The 19,933-nt window shown below is 43.2% G+C and overlaps 1 protein-coding gene across 1 annotated transcript in view; it reads right to left on the reverse strand.

Moving 5' to 3' along the window:
• LOC146200112 (uncharacterized) overlaps nucleotides 1-19,933 on the reverse strand; it is a 479,695-nt gene that overhangs the window by 112,611 nt on the left and 347,151 nt on the right. The window contains exons 17-30 of the mRNA XM_084592273.1: nucleotides 19,774-19,884; nucleotides 19,305-19,370; nucleotides 17,947-18,033; nucleotides 17,085-17,306; nucleotides 15,859-16,131; nucleotides 15,409-15,508; nucleotides 12,523-12,739; nucleotides 12,253-12,309; nucleotides 11,088-11,303; nucleotides 9,860-10,035; nucleotides 8,935-9,121; nucleotides 6,762-6,904; nucleotides 5,664-5,758; nucleotides 455-656 (exon numbers count right to left, since the gene is read on the reverse strand). Of these exons, the coding sequence (XP_084448399.1) occupies nucleotides 455-656; nucleotides 5,664-5,758; nucleotides 6,762-6,904; nucleotides 8,935-9,121; nucleotides 9,860-10,035; nucleotides 11,088-11,303; nucleotides 12,253-12,309; nucleotides 12,523-12,739; nucleotides 15,409-15,508; nucleotides 15,859-16,131; nucleotides 17,085-17,306; nucleotides 17,947-18,033; nucleotides 19,305-19,370; nucleotides 19,774-19,884 (2,152 nt within the window). The remainder of the gene's footprint in view (nucleotides 1-454; nucleotides 657-5,663; nucleotides 5,759-6,761; nucleotides 6,905-8,934; nucleotides 9,122-9,859; nucleotides 10,036-11,087; nucleotides 11,304-12,252; nucleotides 12,310-12,522; nucleotides 12,740-15,408; nucleotides 15,509-15,858; nucleotides 16,132-17,084; nucleotides 17,307-17,946; nucleotides 18,034-19,304; nucleotides 19,371-19,773; nucleotides 19,885-19,933) is intronic.

Consider the following 19,933-nt stretch of genomic DNA (forward strand, 5'->3'; position numbering starts at 1 on the left):
CTCTAGGTCCCTCTATGCCTGCGTCACTTTGCTTTGCTGTGCAGCCGCATCAGACAGAATGGCACTAATGTTACCTTCTGTAGCCTTCTGTTACCTAATGCGGCCTTTTAATGTAACCAAATTAATATCCCTGATGTTGTTTCGAACAATTATACAAACATGAAAGTAAATGCTGATGAATCTGAGTGCTCATGCAAAAATGATAGGCATGCCAATGCGTTAATCCTTGCGTCACTTGAAGCAACTATGATGCCCTTCCGCTAAAACAAGTGTGAGTGAAAATTTATCTCTGCCATACTGCATGTAAACTCACCCACCTATTCTCCTTCATTTCTAGATGGTGCATATTCTTCCCACGCACCTTCCATCACAATGAACAGTGCAGTACAGTTGAGCAGTTACCATAGCCATGATACAAACTCGGGAATGACAAAGTTATGAAAATGTAACTTGCCTGCAGCTAACGTAGTCAGCGTCCGTTGACTCTGCCTCGATGCAATGAGATGCATCCCAAATGTCCTTCTCTGGACTGAACTGCATACACTGTTGCCAAAACCATTCCAAGTGATAGACAGTGTCTGACAGTCCGTAACTTAACTTCCATTCACCAAGGCGTTCTGGTTCTCGTGCCACGACCAAGTGGTATTCAGCACCATCTGTAAGGCACGAGAAAAAATCCACGCTTGGTTCATTTGGTCAGCTACGTGTTCATAGCGTGCGCCTTTTTTTTTTGCATGTCCGCCCAACCCTATAGAACAGTGGTTCTTAAATGGAGGTCAGCAGACCTCAGGGGGTCCGCAAAGAAATTTTCAGGGGCCATGAAACCCATGCCAGCATAGATGAAAAACACATTTTCTGGAGGTCAGTTAAGCCTTCACTCATTCCCCATTCTGGGATGCCATTCCACAACTGCCGCTACCGCCGTGTCACTAACTTTGATGGAAGGCTTGACGCCTGCGAAAGCTGCTTATAACCATCACTTTATCATTTGTCATTACAATTACGCTACCTTTGCATGGCAGGAATCGTCTCGCAATGATTGCATGTGCTTCTCGGCCATGCCAAGCAACCCAATCACCAAGAGTCAATTGGCACTTCCTCGCTGACTGCAGACTAGGTGCAGCTATGCCACATCCTTGGCACACTTGTTATCTATACCAATTACTTAGATTTCTGGGCCAGTACTGAAGCGAGAATCTAAATATTTCTCGTTTTATGCCATGGTCATGATAACAAAACAGCGCTAAGTCATCAAGCCTAACATTGCAACAGTGGCAACTGTGTCAAAATGACACCAGGCTGTGAACACTTGATGGCAGCATCCAACCAAAAGTCACCATTTTAGTCACATGCTTTCAAAACAATAAGGGTGATTTTCACTGGTCGAGTGGAGTTGGGCTCCCAAATCGGAGCAGAGTGACCTAAACCCCTAGAGAGCGAATGAGCCTCGGTCGACGAGCGGAACATGCAGAACGCACGGCAGAAGTAATGCTAAGCCAGTTCTGAAAGCTGGTCACATCCTAGCACCAAATGTGTTCCAATTGATAAATAGGCGGGGAAGCAGCACTTTGGAACTTCATTTTGCATGCTTTTAACACTGAAGACTGTCTTCGATAGACGCACTTCAGTACATGCGCATGCAAAAAAATGGCGATGCTCAGTGTCTTCTGCCGATATTTTTGAATCCACCAAAAACAGCCAAGTTAATCCGCAACTTCAAGAAGTACACTGCCAAGTTTAACTGCCTGCGAGATGTGGCTTTGGCTGGCTGATCCAGCTATAGCTCCTAAATAATGCAGAATGTTGCCTGAGAGTAACATCGATGCGATGGTGAGCAAGAAATTCAATATTGCTGCAACGTTACGTCTATGTTGCACTGACGTTACAGGATTACGTCGCAGCAATGTTCATGAGCATATATTGAACCAATATTATGCAGAAACATCCCCTCAATGTTATTGAGTTCACGTAAACATTCAGGAACAGAAATTTGTAATGTGTTGACAACACTCGCACCAAGACAGCAGAGCAGACTTTTAAAATAAAAGCTGTTAGCAACATGATCGTACAATATTATATTTTTCATTTCTGCCATTGCAAGCTCAAAAATGATTTGAAATATCTTCTCTCAAGTAAGGAATGTCCCTGGCTCTGAGACAGGGTGGCCTCATGTAGGGGACATATATATAAGCTTGTTAAAAGTTACTGTCATGTGTGCATGCGCAATGATATGCAATGATGTTATATCTCATTGTGTTTCTTTGGCACAATGCTTCTTGTCTGACTGATAAATTTGACATGATCACTGTGTGAAGGCTTGTATTATATGCTCTATCAAACGTGCTCCTTGGCACCTCTGTTGCCTTAGAAAGTCGCTATATGTAGTACATATATATGCTTCACCTTGTCAGAAGGTTCCAAATTTTTTGCACATAGAATGTGCGTGTGTTTTGCCCTAATGCTAACACAAATTAAGCAGCATCATTATTTTGTTCACTCCTCATTACCCAGACATTGCACTAACACTAGTGATGTTGTCTGGTGATCAAAAGAAGTGACATTATCACCACATGGGCAACGTTATGGACCTAAATTTTAGCATATTCAAGCAACATTTTGACACTTTGCTTTGCTCAGGTAGGCCACTCTGAGTTGCCCCACACTTCGAGCGAAATATGTGCAGCCTACCTAGAGCAACTAGTGGTATTCGAAATCGTCATCCGGGACAAGAAAACCTGCTCCCAAGTGGCCAGTGGAAATCACCACAAATAGCAGTGTGTGTTTTGTGTAGTTTTGTTCCTTTACTTTCTGCTTTCTGCCTCAAAGGCATGCTCATGGTCGCAAACTGAAATATGGGAATAATATCCAATTGCGAACTTTTTAAAGAGACTGGAATAATGATGGCAGACCGCATATTTCTCGAAATGCAAGCGACGAAAGCTCAGCGTTACTAGACTTGAATTTGAAGAGCGAAGTGTGCAGATTCATGACTTCAGAGCATTCTAACATAAAAATTAAGTGGTACTCTTTGACCAAATTCCACAGATATCTGCAAAAACATCTGGACATCATAAAACTGAAAGCGAAAAAAAAAAATTGTTTACCAATTTTCGACCACAAAAAGCCTCCCCCCATAGGTCTCCACATAAATTTTCCCAGAATTTGCCCCAAAAACATGGCTTGTGGCCCTTTTTCAAGGTGGCATAACTTGCTTTGCACGTGAACATGCTGGAGCTGGAAATGAGGTAACGAGTAAAACACAGCAATGAAGGCAACTTATGCATGGCTGTAAACCTTCACGCATGCTGGTTGGCGACTGAAACAATAATTCTCCTTTTCCATGGCTGCAAAGCTTTTGTCGCAGTTTTCTATGACAGACATGATACATGCAAGCATGCTTTTTTCAGGTTTGCATACTTGAAAACATAAACATAACATAAATAAACAGGATGAATGTGGCTGCACATGTGCAACACCATTTAAGCGTGACCACCATTTATTGACAAGCTGTCCAAATTTAAATTATGAGGCCCTTTTGTCTGACCATTCTTAGCCATGCAGCAATAAAATGCACCATGGCAGTCGCTCTACCAATTGAGCTCATCTAACCAAGACGGTCAGCAGAACAGATGGTAGGGCGAGAGCGAATGTATCAATAACTCCAAGTGGGAGTGGTTTTTGGTCGAATATTTAGGGGAATCCCCCAGGGTGGAGTAGATTCGTAACAAGAGAGTAATTACTCATTGACAGCCACCCAAGCGCAGCCATACAACTTTCTCAAAAACTTCGTAATTAAAAAAAATTCGTCCTAATCTAGGGATCGAATGTGGGACCACCACCTTTCCGGGGTAATAGCTCTACCAACTGAGCTAACCAGGGTAGTCAGCAGAACAGATGGTTACGGCGAGAGCGAATTTATCAATAACTCGAAGTGGGAATGGTTGTTTGTTTTTCTTGGACCACTTTCAGCAAGTCATTTTTTTCACTCTCTACGAATATAAAACTACAACTTCCCCATCACCCCTCCAATTCTATATGGTTAACTTCCAGCCTGGCAATATCAAAAATAGGAAGGCTTAATTCACGACAAAGGGAGAGGTAGGGAGGGTTTTCTGCGTCTGCCTAAAATATCCAAGCTTTATAGAGAGTCCAGTATTTTATTTGCCGCAGGCATTATGCAGTTTGCACTCATGCTGCAGTGTTGGGAGTGTCACAAGGAGAACGTCACTTCGCACCTGCAGAGCTTTCAATACTGTACCAACAAACAAGCCACAACCAATTTGGCTTGATCTGGCTTTCATTGGCTGCTTATCTTATGATGCTGATGGTGCTAGCGCATCCTTTTATGGTAATGCTGGCCATTTTAATGAGGATGCAGGTTCTGCAAAGAGTTTTCCGCAGAACCAATTTTTGCCCATACAGAGCCAATTTTTCACCGAAAAATTGCTCAGTGATTACCTGCCTGTTAGAGCAGGGTCAAAAATGGTGGAAAATGTGAGTGTCTACAAGCTGCAGTTGTTGATCATCATTCGCCGAACCAGCTAGAAATGCAACCACACATTGTAAGTGTGGTTGCCTTAAACACATTTAAATTATTTTTGAATGATTTGTTCTTCTGCTGCGTAAGGTTCTAAAACATCTGGCCTTGGATTCTGAAAGGCTCACTGCCAGGCAAACGAAAGCTGATGCTAAGAAGTAAGGTGAAGACTATACATACATGTCACAATCTGTGCCATGTGCTTCTTTATTTGTTACATTGCATTTTGGTCTGTTAAAATCACTGTAGGCGAACAGAACTCTTAAAATAGTTTGCAGAATTTGATTTGAAAGAAACTGTATTTCTTTGCTGTCAAAGCAAGAGAGTTTGAAAGCAAATGGTTCTGTGCAGGCTGATAGTCCTAATGGATGCCTTGCACTGCAATCACAGGCTGCCCCTACCTGTGGCCAGAATCTCTACTTACAACTTTTCTGAAAAACTCTCTGAAGTGTCTTTGTAAAGTCCATCATTTTCTTTGCCAAAGGCCGTGTATCTTGCCTGCAAGCAATTTACTAAAACTTCATGGTAGCACGGAACTGCACATGCGGATGTAAGAACATAAAGGTGAGAGAATGCATCTAAAGCCATGAAATCAGCATTTATAATTCCCATTCTAAGGTGACCAGCTGAATGCAAGGATTAAATAAGGATATTAAAAACTACTTTCGAACCTACAAGCCTAGTATGGGGCTAGGAGAAGCTACATATATAGCCTTATGTCCTTGCTCTTCATGAATATGTCTGTCCTAGTTGTCACAGTAGCAATGCTACTCTGACCACATGACCTCACAGGTATGTCACATTCATGACAGCACCTGACCAACGTTCCAGGTGGTAAAGCATGAAATGCCGAAGGTTCCAGCTACCATATCAGATGCTGACACTGTTCACACATGAAGACCTAAGTTATCAAAAAAATCATGAGGGTACTTGCTTGCTCTTGTCTTGGAAGGTAATAAAATTGCGTGATCTAGTTTTTTTCCTGCATCCTTAAGGGCCAGAACATTGAGCGGTCGATTTCGCAGTGATTTATCAAAAATGCTGTAGACATTTTACTAGAAATGTTTCGATCAGTGCATGCACCCGTTCTTATGTAGTCCGATGCAGGAATGAGTGGCAAGCTCACCTTGAAAAACTGCTTTCTCAATGACGATTTCAATGATGTTCGAGCTTCGGTAAATTGTTACCCTGTCGGACGTGAGAGAGCCTTCGGTACCGGAGCTGCATGAGGGAAAGAAATAAATCCACTAAAGGAAAGTTACAAAGCTTTAAAACTTAGATGAACACTCTCCCAGTATAACAACCTGGCCTTCTTGCTGATATGGCGCTGAAACTGCATCCTGAGCAACACACCTGAAACTTTGCTCACCTAGACAGAAAAAGGTTGAGACAAACCTTCAGGCAGATTGCTGCGAGAGCAAAGCCAGTGCACTCGGCACAAATGGTGCCACGATGAAGAATGAGGCACGACTCATTTCTAGAAAGCATAAAGAGGAGACAGTTTTCACGTCATTCAAGGAAAAGAAGTTAGACACAACTTGTGAGAGGCATTGCCTTTAGGTACTATTCTTATAACGATCAAATAGTCAAAATCAGTTCACACAGAAGATCAATGCGATCCATGCATCGCAGCATGCGTTAGCATTAATGCTCCCCTAGACGGAGCAGCCACTGCGGCTCACATGTCTAGACATGTGACCGAGCACATGAATCAGCTCATGACATGCCACACCTCCTCTTGCTCACCCCGCCTGCAACACTGAGAGGCAACAATGGTTTTCCTATTGCCCTCTCCACTTTCACTCTCATTTCATCAATCGAAAAATGGAGAGATTTCCATTCTCCAGAATTTCCTTACAAAGCCCAACACTTTCTCGTCAATGCCCATTCTGTTGCGGTTGCATAAAAATTAATGAAACTTGAGAAGGCAATGCACAACGATGCTCAAGGAGGGCTGTCTTCGGCACTGTCACTCCTAGCAGATGTGGAGATGGTGAAAAGTGTCCGCAACACACCTGAAACTTTGCTCACCTGCGTATAGAGTCCAGGTTGAGACAAAGTTCCGGGCACACCGCTGACACTTATAGATAAGGTTTGCCGGGAACCAGGATGTCATAGCTGGCACCACTTTCGGCCGCATCCTGATGAATTGAGCCCGACAAAAAGATGTCCCCAAAGACCTAATACTACAAGCTATATAAATCACGATCAAATCTAAACTCACCATATGGCGACTTGCAGTTTACCAACTGCATGTTCAGCCTTTGCTCTGATGTAGAAGTGGGACTCCGAGATGCGTCGGACGTCCTTCAACTTGTGAATGTGTACAGTGCCAGCATTCAATACAAGGCTCGATCCATGCTGCTTCTGCACAAAAAATTATGCCCCTAGTGTCAGTTGGAATGAACTGGCGATTTCTTATTCCTTTCATCAAATATTGTTATTCCGAACTACCAATGTATGGTACACAACTGCAGGTAGTTTCTAATGTTTCCACATGCACTCCTGTAGGTCACTTCCTCTTCTCCATAATATATTAAAAAAATGCTTTACCATCGAGAAAATAAATAAATCTCCATAAACATACTATAAGCCATGGGTCTCAGGCTCGTGGCCCATGCAGCTGTGTAATAAGGCCCATTGGTTCCAAACATTTCAGCCTTTTTCTGAAAACCCATGCCAGCTTCATGAACTGAATTTACCACCAAACTCGTTTTCGAACTAAAATTGACTAAGAGACCTTGTCCCTAGAAGGTGCAAGTTTTCTGAGGAAATGAAAACTGCCACTGACCCATGAAGTGGCCCTAGTTTGGCACTTAGGCAGAATTGAGGGCTCTCCACTTTTCTTTTCTACGAAAAACGGGAGGGTACTGTCTGAGAACAAGATGGTTGGTTTATTTGTATTTATTTTATTTTCATATCTATGTTGAAAATTGTCATTGATTTATTTGTTTCTATTTTTTCTTGTTATTTTGCAGATCTTGGCTCACGAGCGACATTTTCTTAATGTGACTGACTGTGCATGCGGGAGGAAAGACTCCCTTTTCAGTACAGGCAACTCGACACGGTAAGACGCACCACCACGGACTCTGCTCTTGCCAGAGGGGAACATATCCCGCCTGCTCATCCCGTCCGGCTTCGAAGTATATCCTTTGCTCTAGCGTGAGAAAACATTCACTCATACACATGCTGGTGAGTCAAGCGCCCTTGATCCCTTAGTGTATTTCACTGCTTGTTGGCGTTGTTGTTGCTGCACTAATAAATGCCTGTTGGGTGTCAGCACGTGTTGCTCCTTTGTTCCCGAGAGCAGAGCCCGCAGTGGCCAGCGTGCACTCGGTAGCGCGCGCAACCGCAGGGGGAGGTCGGCAGTTTGAACAGTCAGCAGTGAATAAGCGGGGAAACACATTTATTTCCCTTACTAAAGCCACACAAAATGAACTTATTCTAAGCCTTCTTTCTCCCAACGCTCAACAAAAAATAACCCTTTGCTACAAGTTCATCGTTTTCTCTCATGCAAAAATATTCATCTCTCTCATCTTCGGAGCTGTGCGCATGAAATTTCTAGCAGAAGCGGTGGTTACACAGTCTGGAAGGAGTTGGAGGTGGCACCAAATGCATTCTTGGAATGTGTCCTGCTGATATCGCACTAAGCCACACTGCACAATGAAGCATATTTGCCAACTTTACTGAAGCGCAGAACAAGATGGACGCACACTCATGAGCCAGTAACAAAGGCCCAGCTGTAAGCTTATTATGTTGTGACTCAAAAAGATTGTCGAGATTTAACTATCCTTGAACCAAGTTTCACGAATGTAAGCCATCGGGCACAGTCGCTGCTGCCACTTCAATATTGGCATGCTTCCATGCTTGGTAAGTAAGGCAATGGGTTGGTATGGCTTCTCGTTCAGGGGTTTCGGCAGCCTGTCTGGCATGGGTGCTATGTCTATAGTGAGAGTGGCTCCCTCTGTGCCACACCATCTCTTTCTGTTACACCGCCTGGTGAATTCACCTGACACTACAATCGTGGACCCCCACCCAGATGGCGTATCTGTATGGCGTATTTATCTAGATTAAACAAAGGAGTGACATAGAATGAACTTCATGAAGATGACAGTGTCCACCACACTGCACAAAAGTGTGTTATAGTTGGAATGGCTCCCTACCGCCCTGCCAACAGTTTCGAACAGTTCTCTTCCTTGTTCTCCCTCCAGTTCACAGCACTTCCTGGGCAATATGTTTGCCTAAGTTAGCCGAGAACAGAAGTGACAAACATTTCGCGCTTAAAAATGGCTCTAGTCGATAATGTAACTTCAAAGTGCACACTGATAGGGAAGAAGTAGCATGCCATATGACCAGCAGTGCCATATATTTTTTTCATTTGCCCCCGCAGTACTCACATTTTGTCTGCTGAAATTCACTTGAAATGTCCCTTCCACTCGAAGGCTTTCATTACTTGGGTTCAAAACAAATGTAGATGCAATTTCCGGCTGGGAACTACTTGGAAGTGATCTTTTCTCTCTGAATGCGATGAAGGGGAATGTATATGCCCAGACGAATGGATACAGCTTCGGCAGTACAGCTTGACTGCAAAAGAAAAGCGTCCAACATTATTGCTCACTGTGGAGCCTTCTAGTCACAGTATGAACCGAGATAACCATGCTGTCAGTCCTCCAGTGAGAATGAACAGACCAGTACTACTGGCAGTTGCTACCCTACTCATTTCCAGGAAAAGCTTCACATAGTGATGACACTGCCGTTCGCAAGACCTCAGCTATCATATACCTGTGGTGCTCCTTTGGAACCAAAGAAACAGGGAACTCCTTTTTCCGGTCCCCAACTGCTAGCAAGGATTTTTAGTCCTTATATTTTGTCACTGACTTGTTTCAGTGTTCGACGTTGAAACTGCAGGAGATCACCTTTTACTTAGCGATGAACTCTAACAATATACTGCGAAAAGTGAAACTGTCAATAACCTGCATCGCAATAAAAATGTCAGGCCGGGAGAAGATAATCCCCAGTTGTGTAGTACAGGGCACATAGAATTGTGTGTCCTTGGTTATGCTATCTGCATAATTGTGTTTAACCTTTTAGACAGACTTTTCTTGGCATTCAATAAATACAGAAGCACAGAGGGTAGCGAATTTTCTTTTTAAGCAGCCCTATATAGTGAAAATGTCCAGTCTTCTTGATAGGATTCCTGATGCTTTTATATAAGAAATCTTCACAAATTTTCGCTACTGTAGACATTTTCACTAGTTGTCAAAAAGACGTCACAGTTTTTATAAAAACGATGAGAAAACAAAAAAAGACAAAGGTACACACCTGACTGGAGTGGTGCTATTATGTGAGCCTTTTGTAACTGTCAGATAAGTACCACCCTTCGGCAAAGTTCTGAAGCACAGAGGTAGCTTTTCAAAAGCAACAAAGATGGAAATGTCAAGCCACTCCGAGGAAAAATGGCTGCCCTCTTGAGGAGTGTAACTGCCTTGCAAATAAACCTGTGACAAAGAAAGCACAACTGAATGTGAAATTGCACTACGTGGCGTAATGCACTAAACTCTGACAGAGAGCTGCACCACACAAGCACTCTCTACATCATCCTGTGGTTGCACGTGACCTTTGCAAACACCACATCTGCCAGAATCATGCTGACAGACATCATTCTGGTGGTGTGAAACTATCAATACAATTATCGACGTTCAGTCACTACAAAACTATTAATTGTACTATTGCTAGTTCACTATCGATAGTACTATTGAGAGTTAGCACTTTTGACAGTACTACTGATTAAGCAAAATCAACCTCGCGTGCTCACTACAAACTAAACTGGGTTTTGTTAATGCATGGTATGGAGGCGATGCTACGAGTAACTGACAAGATGCTCCCATTTCCGCAGCCTACGAGTCACCGAGGTCTGCATATGTTCTGATGTAGAGCTACTGAATAATGCAGCTATATTTCAATGGAGGCAAAATGCTAGTGGCCCGTGTACTGTGCACACTCGGTACTCTTTAAAAAATCACAGGTGGTCAAAATAATCTGGACACTCATGGTGTTCCTCATAGCCTGAGTCACCATGGGATGTTAAGCCTTATAAAACCATGAAACCTATCAGGTATCACAAATTTTCAGCAATATTGCTTGCTGACAACTTCATAATAATTTAATAATATATATATATATATAGCGGTACTATCAATAGTACCTAATACTAACAGCAGAACTACTATCAGTAATTGCTATCAATCGTACTATCGATAGCTTTTTTTGCACTGTCATATAGCTTAATAGAAACTATCAATACTATGAATAGTCAATTTACCAATAGTTTTGCATAACTGCATGATCACCCTTTCCACTCCACTATTTCACTTGTTATCTGCTGCCGAGTGTGCTGAGTCTGCATGTTCCCCTCTCTGCCAAACTTCCATCCCACCTCCTTTGGCGCATGCCCCTCGAGGAATTTCGTATGCAGACTATGAGACAAATGCAGAAACGCAACTCTATAGAAGCAGCACCCAAAGGTACGAAAACAAGCGCTGGTACCAACCTTCGAAATGGCCTCAATGTCGAGTGCCAAGGCATGAAACATGTGCCAAATGCGAGTATTGAAAGCAAGGGCCGACTTCACAAGGTTACCCACAGTGGCGGCAAAGTCCTGCATTACTGCTTCATACTCGGTTGTTGTGACAGGCTTATTGGCTTGGCCACCATTAATCAAGGCAGGTAGCAGCTGCGAAGCGGCGATCAGGTCATGCTCTTCTGCCTGTCAGAAGAAAGTGGTGTGTTGCTAAAAAATGTGACAAGTTGCTGAAAATTGGGGAGAGGAACAGAAGAATAGGAGTCTGTATATTTTAGTTTTTGGCTGTCTTCGCTGACACTCATTTAGGCGATCACACAGAGAGCACTACCTTTAAAAACAAGAGCTTGCTAGTAGCCTAAAAGACGCCTGCCAGATGCAGAATCATTTCTGCAAATCAATATTCACAAGTCATTGCATTCTTGCTGATACCAAGAAAAGTGAGACACAATAAGAACTATCGTATTTACTTAATTCTAGGCACCCTTTTTTTCCCCAATTAAAATGCCAAAAGTGACGACATGTGTTTAGATTTGAGAAAACCTAAAATACACATTCCCCTTTTTGCATTCTTGTGGCAATCTCTTGTTGAGACAGCGTGAAAAATAAAATTTAATTCGGCAAACAAATTTCCCAAACATATCTTAGCCAAATGCGATTACAAATCACTTGAACTTCAAGCTGTGGAAGCCCCCTTCAATCCGACTTCTGCTAGGGGTGTCAAACAGATGACACCAAACAAAGCACTGCTTACCGGCAATGACTGCGAAACCTGCCCAGCTCTGTTGAATGGCCACCGATTCTAGGTCCACGTGACAAGACAGAGTTATCAGGGCTGCTTTTGGCTACCTTTTCGTGGTCAGTGCCATAAGCTATCATGTAGTGTCGGAATGCAGCAATGCAACAAGCTGGAGATCACGCACCGGATGCCACGACACATCGGGAATCTGATGGCCGTGGCTCGATGACTGAGTAAACGTATGCTGGCTGGCTTATCTAAGCACTCTTCCTCTCAAAAAAGAGGGTGCTTATTATTAAATTAGCATGCAAAATTTTTTGCAAATATTTATTGTGGAGATAGGGGTGGGGGTTAATGTTGTGAATATATGGTAAATTGCAAATATTACTTTCTTACCAGAAACGGGGGCTCAACGATGACGCTCAGTGTTTGAAGAAAAACGTTCCTCATGCCCTGAAGAAATATGAAAAGAAAAAAAACACTTAACACAAAAGCATATTGGCATAACAGTTGTGTACAGAATATTTTTTTAACTGCTGACCGCTATTGGTACTAGCTTATAGGGTAGCGCAGCCAGTTGCCACAAGGCTGCATTCTACCAAGAACTATAGTGGAGTGGCTCATATTAGAAAGGCCCACGCGTACCGCTGACTTTAATGTATTTACCACTGAGGATGAATCCATGTTGCGCAACGTTCGTACTGCAAACTTCCAGGCTCTTTTCACCAAGTCACCAATAGCCGAGTGCGACAAATACTCTGGGGCATCCTCCAATCCACGAAGTACGATCAGTAGAACTTGGAGCTGGTTGAGTGCTTCATGGTACCTTTGGTCCAAACTGAGTCGCGCTATTTTCGGCAACAAGGCAGGAACCGCTTGTATCCTGTTGGGAATAAAACAAAGTGCCAACATAATCAATCAGTACTGCGTGGCAGTGAGGTTCAAATGTATCCTGAATTGCTTTCACTCAAAAATTTCCAGCTCATTTTGAAGCATAAGCAGCATCTCTTAAGGTTTGTGGGCACTGTCCTAGGCAATCCAATGAGGAACTGATACAATGAAGTGCCGAAGCAATGATGCAGTGAAGCCACTCCACAGTTGCAGTGAACTAGAAAGGCAGTGTAGTGGGTTGGAAAGACTTCCCATGGAATGCTTAATTGTGATCACAAATAGTGAATGAAGAAACAGCGCTGCTGTTGTCCACTCTTGAACGGATTACTATCGAGTTTTTGAGCTCATCTACAACCAGAACTGGTAGCTTGCATTGTGCCGCATACTTTCTGCATAAAATAAAAAATATATTTATTTTTGTTCACACATCCAGTACTCCGACAGTGCTTTGGGCGAAAAAACGCAACCGTTAAAGCATCATTTTAATCCACACGTACTGTACCAGTGCTACCGTGATCGCACTCTTTTGAAATCAGGCAGAAACAGGTGACATTTTAGGGAATATGCGGACACTGGTACTTGCCATTTCATCTATTCTATTTCACTAAACCACAGTCGTCCCGTAGTGACGCCATGCGCCACACGAAGGGTGCATAATAAAGAACATGATAGGTTAAGCAGGTATGACCACGAGTGAGATTTGAACCTGTGAAGGGGCAAGCACGTCAGCTTCCCTGTATGGTGCATAAGACAAATATGCCATTACTGCAGTTTTTATGCAACAGCCTCAAATGTCACCCAAAGCACCAACAATGCCGACGCTGGGTTTCCTGAAGAATGGGGCCGTTAAAGCTATCATGCTAAAACATGTACGGTTTCCGCTTTCACTCCCACTTTCCTCTCTTCCCTTATGGTGTGGTTCATGTGTACAAAGAACAAGTGAGAGAGGTACTGCACCTTTCCTTTCTGGTGAACCAATATTATTATTATTCCGCTATGCTTATGCTGAGCAGGTGGATGGAAGCAGCAAGGCAGGAAGGACTGCAAAACCACACCAATAAAATTTTTTAACATTCTCTACGAACGTGAAGAAACGTTATATTTAACGGTTGGTGCTTTACGTTTTCTTCTTTACTGAAGTGAAAGCTCCTAAATTCAAAACTGGATAATTTAAACTTTTGGATAATAATTATAGCTACGATGCTTGGCCTGGCCAAGCTCTATTGAAGTCTATGTATAAAAACAAGCCATTATTTCGAATGCGAGTTGGTTCTGCCACATATAGTTTACACCACCATGTCTGTGCGACCTAGTGCCTAGCACATGGCCAAACAAATGCTCCAACAACTGGGCGGCATTGCTACAAGGCTGCATGCATCTGAAATGGGGGAGAAGATAAGATCAGGTAAAAGCATGGATGAATGGGTAAAACCAAAATGGCGCCATTACAGGCTCAGCGGCCTGGAGCTACACCAAGGGTGGGGGTTGGCAGCCTGGCAGCGGCTGCCTACCTCTGTTCTGCATTGCCTTCGAAACTTCAACTAAATGCAAGTTAATTCGATCCCGTTATTTGTAAATATGGGTAAGGTTACTACCATTACTGTCGAGATGGTCCATCTAAGCAATTGCACCGCTTGGGTCATGTCCAGGTTCGAATGGTTTTGTAAGCGATCATCAAAATAGCCCTCCTCAAACCTGAACTGCATGTCTCAGTGTTGGCCGCGCATCTCTGCTGTACAAACAATGGCAGGCGCAAAAAAACAAGGATGGCCTCACCTCCTACAATAGGCTAACTACTAAGTGTCGGCTTCACTTCTATGATCTTCGTACCTGCGGTGCCAGCCTGTGGTGACGGCGACAATCGCTCACGCTTCAGCCAGCTAACTGAACACAGTTGAACGGTGTTTCGGACAATCATTGGGGTACTTGGCGTTTTCCATGTTTCCATCAGCGTGGTTATTCCATGTTCCTAATAAGTGCTCATCAAACGCCATTCAACATGTTGTGTGGTGAAGCCTCACATATGCAATGCAGGGTGCTTGTGTAACAGAACTGCCACTACCACGTCGCACCATGAAGGATGTCCGGGAACGCCCTTGCCATTTTCAAGCAGTTCTTGCTTTGAACCTTCTGAAAGTGTGCATGCAATAAGGCGTTCGTGGAAATGTGAAGTGACTTGCGCTGTGTCATCTAAAAAGCAGGTAACTACTGCCCAAGCTTACTCCAAATAAATTTTGCCATAATGAAAGTGAATCTTGTGAGCTTTTTCAGGGTCACTCGATAACTTGGCTTTTAGATAATTCAATTTTTTTCTTGTACCCATAAAATTCAAAGTGATGAGCGAGACCTCGGGTGGCCGCAGCTATGTCGTGAAGAGGCGTAGTCATGAGAAGACGAAAAAAAAGACGAAGAAGAAGAAGACTAAGAAAAAAAGACGACGAAGAAGAACAAGAAGGTGAAGAAGAGCAAGAAGACAAAGAAAACAAAGAAGACAAATAAGGAGAAGAAGAACGCTCGGTTACCCACAGCTAATGCTTTCCCTCCACATTTGGTTCAGCAGCGTTGAACCCTTCTCATTTTTTTACATAATTCTAGCCACATGCCGGACTGCCACAAAAACGAGGTTTCCCATGTTTGTAGGGTTAAGAAAGTTACACTTACAAGTCAGGCTCATTTGCAGCGCTCATCACTTGCACGGCGCTGATTGCGGGTGCACAGATTTGAAATCCGTCTGCATCATGGATCATCACTCTAACGTACACTGCAAGAAAAACAGGAAAAAAAATCAAAAATTAATCAAAAGTGGCCCATGAAATCAAGCGAGCCAGCAGACGATTCATAGCAACAGGTTTATTGTTGCAAGATTTACATCTGACAAAACGTCTGCAGCATCGCTCACAATGTGCCTAATGCACACAATAATGACTCAAGCCAAAATCATTGCAAAAAGTGTGGCCAACATTCAATTCACCATAGTTATATGCATAAAAGAGGCTACTTGAGGTTAATGCAAGGACAGTAAGAAATCTCTGACAAGCGCCATGCAGGTCTCTCTTAATTTTTAGCAACCCACTAAACAGCCTTCAGTTAGAATCACGGGTCAGAACTTACCAGTGTGATTCTGCGATGGAAGCCCAGGTGGCAACCAGAAGGAAGAGGCGTAATGAGAGCCGCAGTAAAGCTGTCGCCAGAAGCCCACCAAAAGCATGCTGTAGCCCACGCAGTAGGTGAGCGGTTCCCGGCCACCGTTCCACCCAGAGCAGACCGCTTTGAAACGAGTCTCCAGTGCAACACCGGTGGGAGGTTGGATGGCACACCGGCCTCCTGAAGGACCTCTTCCCACATTTATTATTTTCATGGCTTCTCCAATAATGTCTTCCGACCCTGAGTGCATGTTAAAAAAAGCACAAAAGGAATTCATATATAATACAATCAAAGACTGCAAAAAAGTTGATCAAATCTTCGCGTCACACCAGAACAAGTGGTCGTCATCTCAAGTAGCGTTAGTGCTCACACTTGTTCAGTGAACACCAATTAGTTAATGCATGTGCTGTTAGCAAGAGATAATCCTTTGCAGCTTCAGCACAGTACAGTAAATGGAAACAACAAGAGCTAAATATAAAAACTATGAGGGACACTTAATCTACACCATTTAAGCATATGATGCAATAGCGTAGGCTACCACCCCACATATAAAGCTACACTTTAACCAAGCTGTACAAATCTGTTTCTGTAGCCTAGGGGAAACGTGTCTGACTAAGAATGCAATGATCTTGGCAAATTATTTGTGATATCCGCCTCTTATATGAAAGGTGAGGTGTGAGTTGGCAGCTACTGCCAAACATAATCACGTCATATGCCCAATCAGTGTGCGGCCATGTCAGCTGCCAGCTACCATCTCCCAGTGCCATGCTCGCTATTTTTCACTCACAATACCAGCAACAACATCCACAACACTGACACCCAAATTTCTGGTGAACGGACCTTTACGCTATCACGTTAAAAGAGTTGAGACATGCGTAAAGTGCTATGTCTGAATGCAATTTGAACTAAATTTTAAATAGTTTGCTAGACTTTTATACAAGGTCCGTCATGTCGTCTGAATCCAAACATGATTAATCTTTAAGAGAATCTAAGATGCATATCAACCATATTTCACGCACTAGCAGAAGCTTACGCTGATTCTAGAGCCCAGCAGAACACTTTGATATCGAATACGCTGAACTTTCACTACAGGGCTGTTCAAATCAAAAAGGGCTGCAAGTAAGGGGAAAGCTGTATCCTCGACGGCTATCTGCTGTAGGGAAAAGAATTAAAAGGTGCGAACTCAGACATACCTTGTTTACGAATGCTGGCGAATGCTGAGTAAGAAGATCCTGGAGTGAGCCTTCCAGGTCGCACAACGAGCCATCCATTGTGGTGCTGCAATGAGCTTTCAAGCTCGATTGTTTTAACTTTTTCTCCCAAGTTCATGTAATGTCTCCCGAGCATTGACATGGGCGCATTGTCCAAGGAGACAGGCGGAAGCATCCGGTGACTTCGTTCTGGTGCTTTCCGAGCTACAGAATCAAGAGAGAAGCAAACATGGCTCTTGTTTATTTACTAATCCTTTAATTTGTGTCTCTACACTTCACAGATAAGAGTTACACAGTCATAACCTACCATCTGGAGTGCCTAATGTCTGCTCTCACAAGCGTCACATTACTGGCAAAGATTTTTTTAGGTTTTATAGAGTTTAAAGTCCCAAAGTGGCTCATGCTATCAGTCATGCCGTAGTAGAGGATTCCAGATATTTCGACCACCTAAGGTGCACCGACATCACACAGCCCATGGGGAACTTTGTTTTTCACCTTCATGGAAAAGTGGCTGCCAACGCCGGGATTTGATCCAGCGTCCTTGGGTTCACAAGGTCGAGCACCGTGAACATTGAGCCACCACGGTGGGATTCATAGGCAAATGGCGGTGGTGAATTTCCAATGCCGTCGACTATATATTCCCAGTCATTAAGCGCAATACAGGCACTAAGCTGAAGATAAACTACAGAGCACCTGCCGGAGTCTGAATGTGACAAATACGCACTAACATTGATCACATAATGGTGGACGTTGTTGCCTCAGTAAAAAGACAGAAGTTATCCGCACATGCACATGTGCCTATGCCTCTCCCAAAACCAAGCTCACACTTCCGCAAAGTACATACCTTTTGAGTGTCGACCCCTTCCATGGCGGGCTCTACGCCGGTACTTGTAGGCCTCGAAATGAACTGCAGAGGCTTCAGCATAGGAGTCTGTGAAGTGAGTTCATTGGGGAAGAGGTCAAGTTATTCTAGGCTTAAAATTTCACTCATGCTACCAAGACTTCATAGCAGAAGTGCCCACCTCTTTATTTATACAAATAGTCCCCACGCTCCAGTCACCAAGAAAAGAGTGACACACTATTTATTCTCTCTGCATACCTCACTAGCCACTACTGTTTGGCATACAAAAGCAGCATACCGTTTTTGCCAGCATAATTTTCCAGTCTCATTTACCTGAAGAATTTGACAATAGACTTGTGAATGAATTCAGAGTAGAGAAAAAATATTTTCAGAACCCTTCTTTGGCAGTTTTCTAAAAAGAACAAACAATGCTGCCTTCTATCAAAGGTTTGTTTTATGTGGTTTGTAGTACAACTAATTTTGACCACCTGGGATTCTTTAACGAGCGCCAACATCACACAGTACACAGATATCTTGCATGTCGCCTCGATTTAAATGCCATCACCATGGCAGGGATTTGATTCAGATTGCGCGGCTCAGTAGTCGAGCCTAGCGGTCCGGGTTCTGCTTAAACAGTCTAATTCCCTGCCATTTATCCGGCTCGTTCGCAATGGTGCTTGCTCTCCTCTAAGAGCTGTAGGTAATGCACAGCAACTTCCGATAACCTCCAGACCTCACATCGAGCTGAAATCCAAAACTATACAATACAAGACTATTTGCAGCTCGGTTTGACACAAGGCAGGTTGAAGCCCCATTTCCTTTCCATTGGCTTCAGACTGTTGCTCTTGGGATGCTATTGTTATTCCACTAATTTTTATAACGCGCCGCAGTGCCATCCTGCGGGAATCTATCAAACAAAATGTGGCAGTGTGGTTACAGGATGCGGTGCATGCATCAAATTAAGTAAAACTTTATTTTGAAGGGGGGTGGAAAGAAGGGGGGGGGGACAAAAGGCTGTAAGTTTCAAGGGAGTCAACTATTACATGGTATTAAGTAATGTGTAATTGAAAATCTCGTCCAATAAATTTAACGCTGTATTTTCGGGCTCCTAAGCCACTAAGGCACCAAATACAAGATTTAAATTGCCAATAAAGATAGCAAATTTTTGCAACGAAATGTTTTGACTAAGTCTCATTATTCTACTGCACTTTCTTAATTCAAAACGACAGGTAACATGAACATTTTGGCTGTTTCATTTGCTTATTTTTCAATGATGCTTCACTGTAGCTGAAATTACTTTTATCAGAGCAGCATCAGCACAAAGGGAGAAGACATCGGCAGTACAGTGATGAGACACATACCATTCTGTTGAAGAGCACTGCTATTATTCACATCCAGGAAAGGTGGGAACGGCGGTAATGCAGTTTCTGCAAGGAAAGGCATGCTTCAGTATAACAGTAGACCATGGATAGAACTGAATAATCCCATTTCTGCCCCAGAATTTTAAGCACTAGCTGCATTATTATGTTTTCATAATATTTTCAAAATATATCTCAAGCCTGGTCACTCTGCTGATGACAGCACAGAAGTACTAGAAAACTAGAGAAGATGAGCGCTGGGACTGTAAAACCTTGGCATAAAACATACAGAGATTAGCAATAAAATTATTTCTTTTTTCTGAAAAAGGACTCGGGATACCTATTTTAGTCCCTTCAGTGGGCATTACAAGGAGTCTCACTCATCCAGCAAGCCTGCTGACCGACAGCAACTGACATGCAATAATATGAGAAGAGGCTTGGTCCCATTATTATGCAAGCAAAATGCACTTACCAGAAGAAACTTGGTGACCAGGAACTCTCTTCTGGTGCGCCTTGGCACCTCGTGAACCAGCATCATATGGATGTGCCTGCTTGCCTTCTTCATTGTAACAGTGAGTGTCAGCTGCACACAGGCCACAGTGCTTCCATTGAATTTATATAGCCGATTTCAG

Source organism: Amblyomma maculatum, chromosome 2 (genome assembly GCF_055883805.1).
Source record: "Amblyomma maculatum isolate TAMU_Amacu chromosome 2, ASM5588380v1, whole genome shotgun sequence".
In the NCBI taxonomy this organism is placed as follows: domain Eukaryota; kingdom Metazoa; phylum Arthropoda; class Arachnida; order Ixodida; family Ixodidae; genus Amblyomma; species Amblyomma maculatum.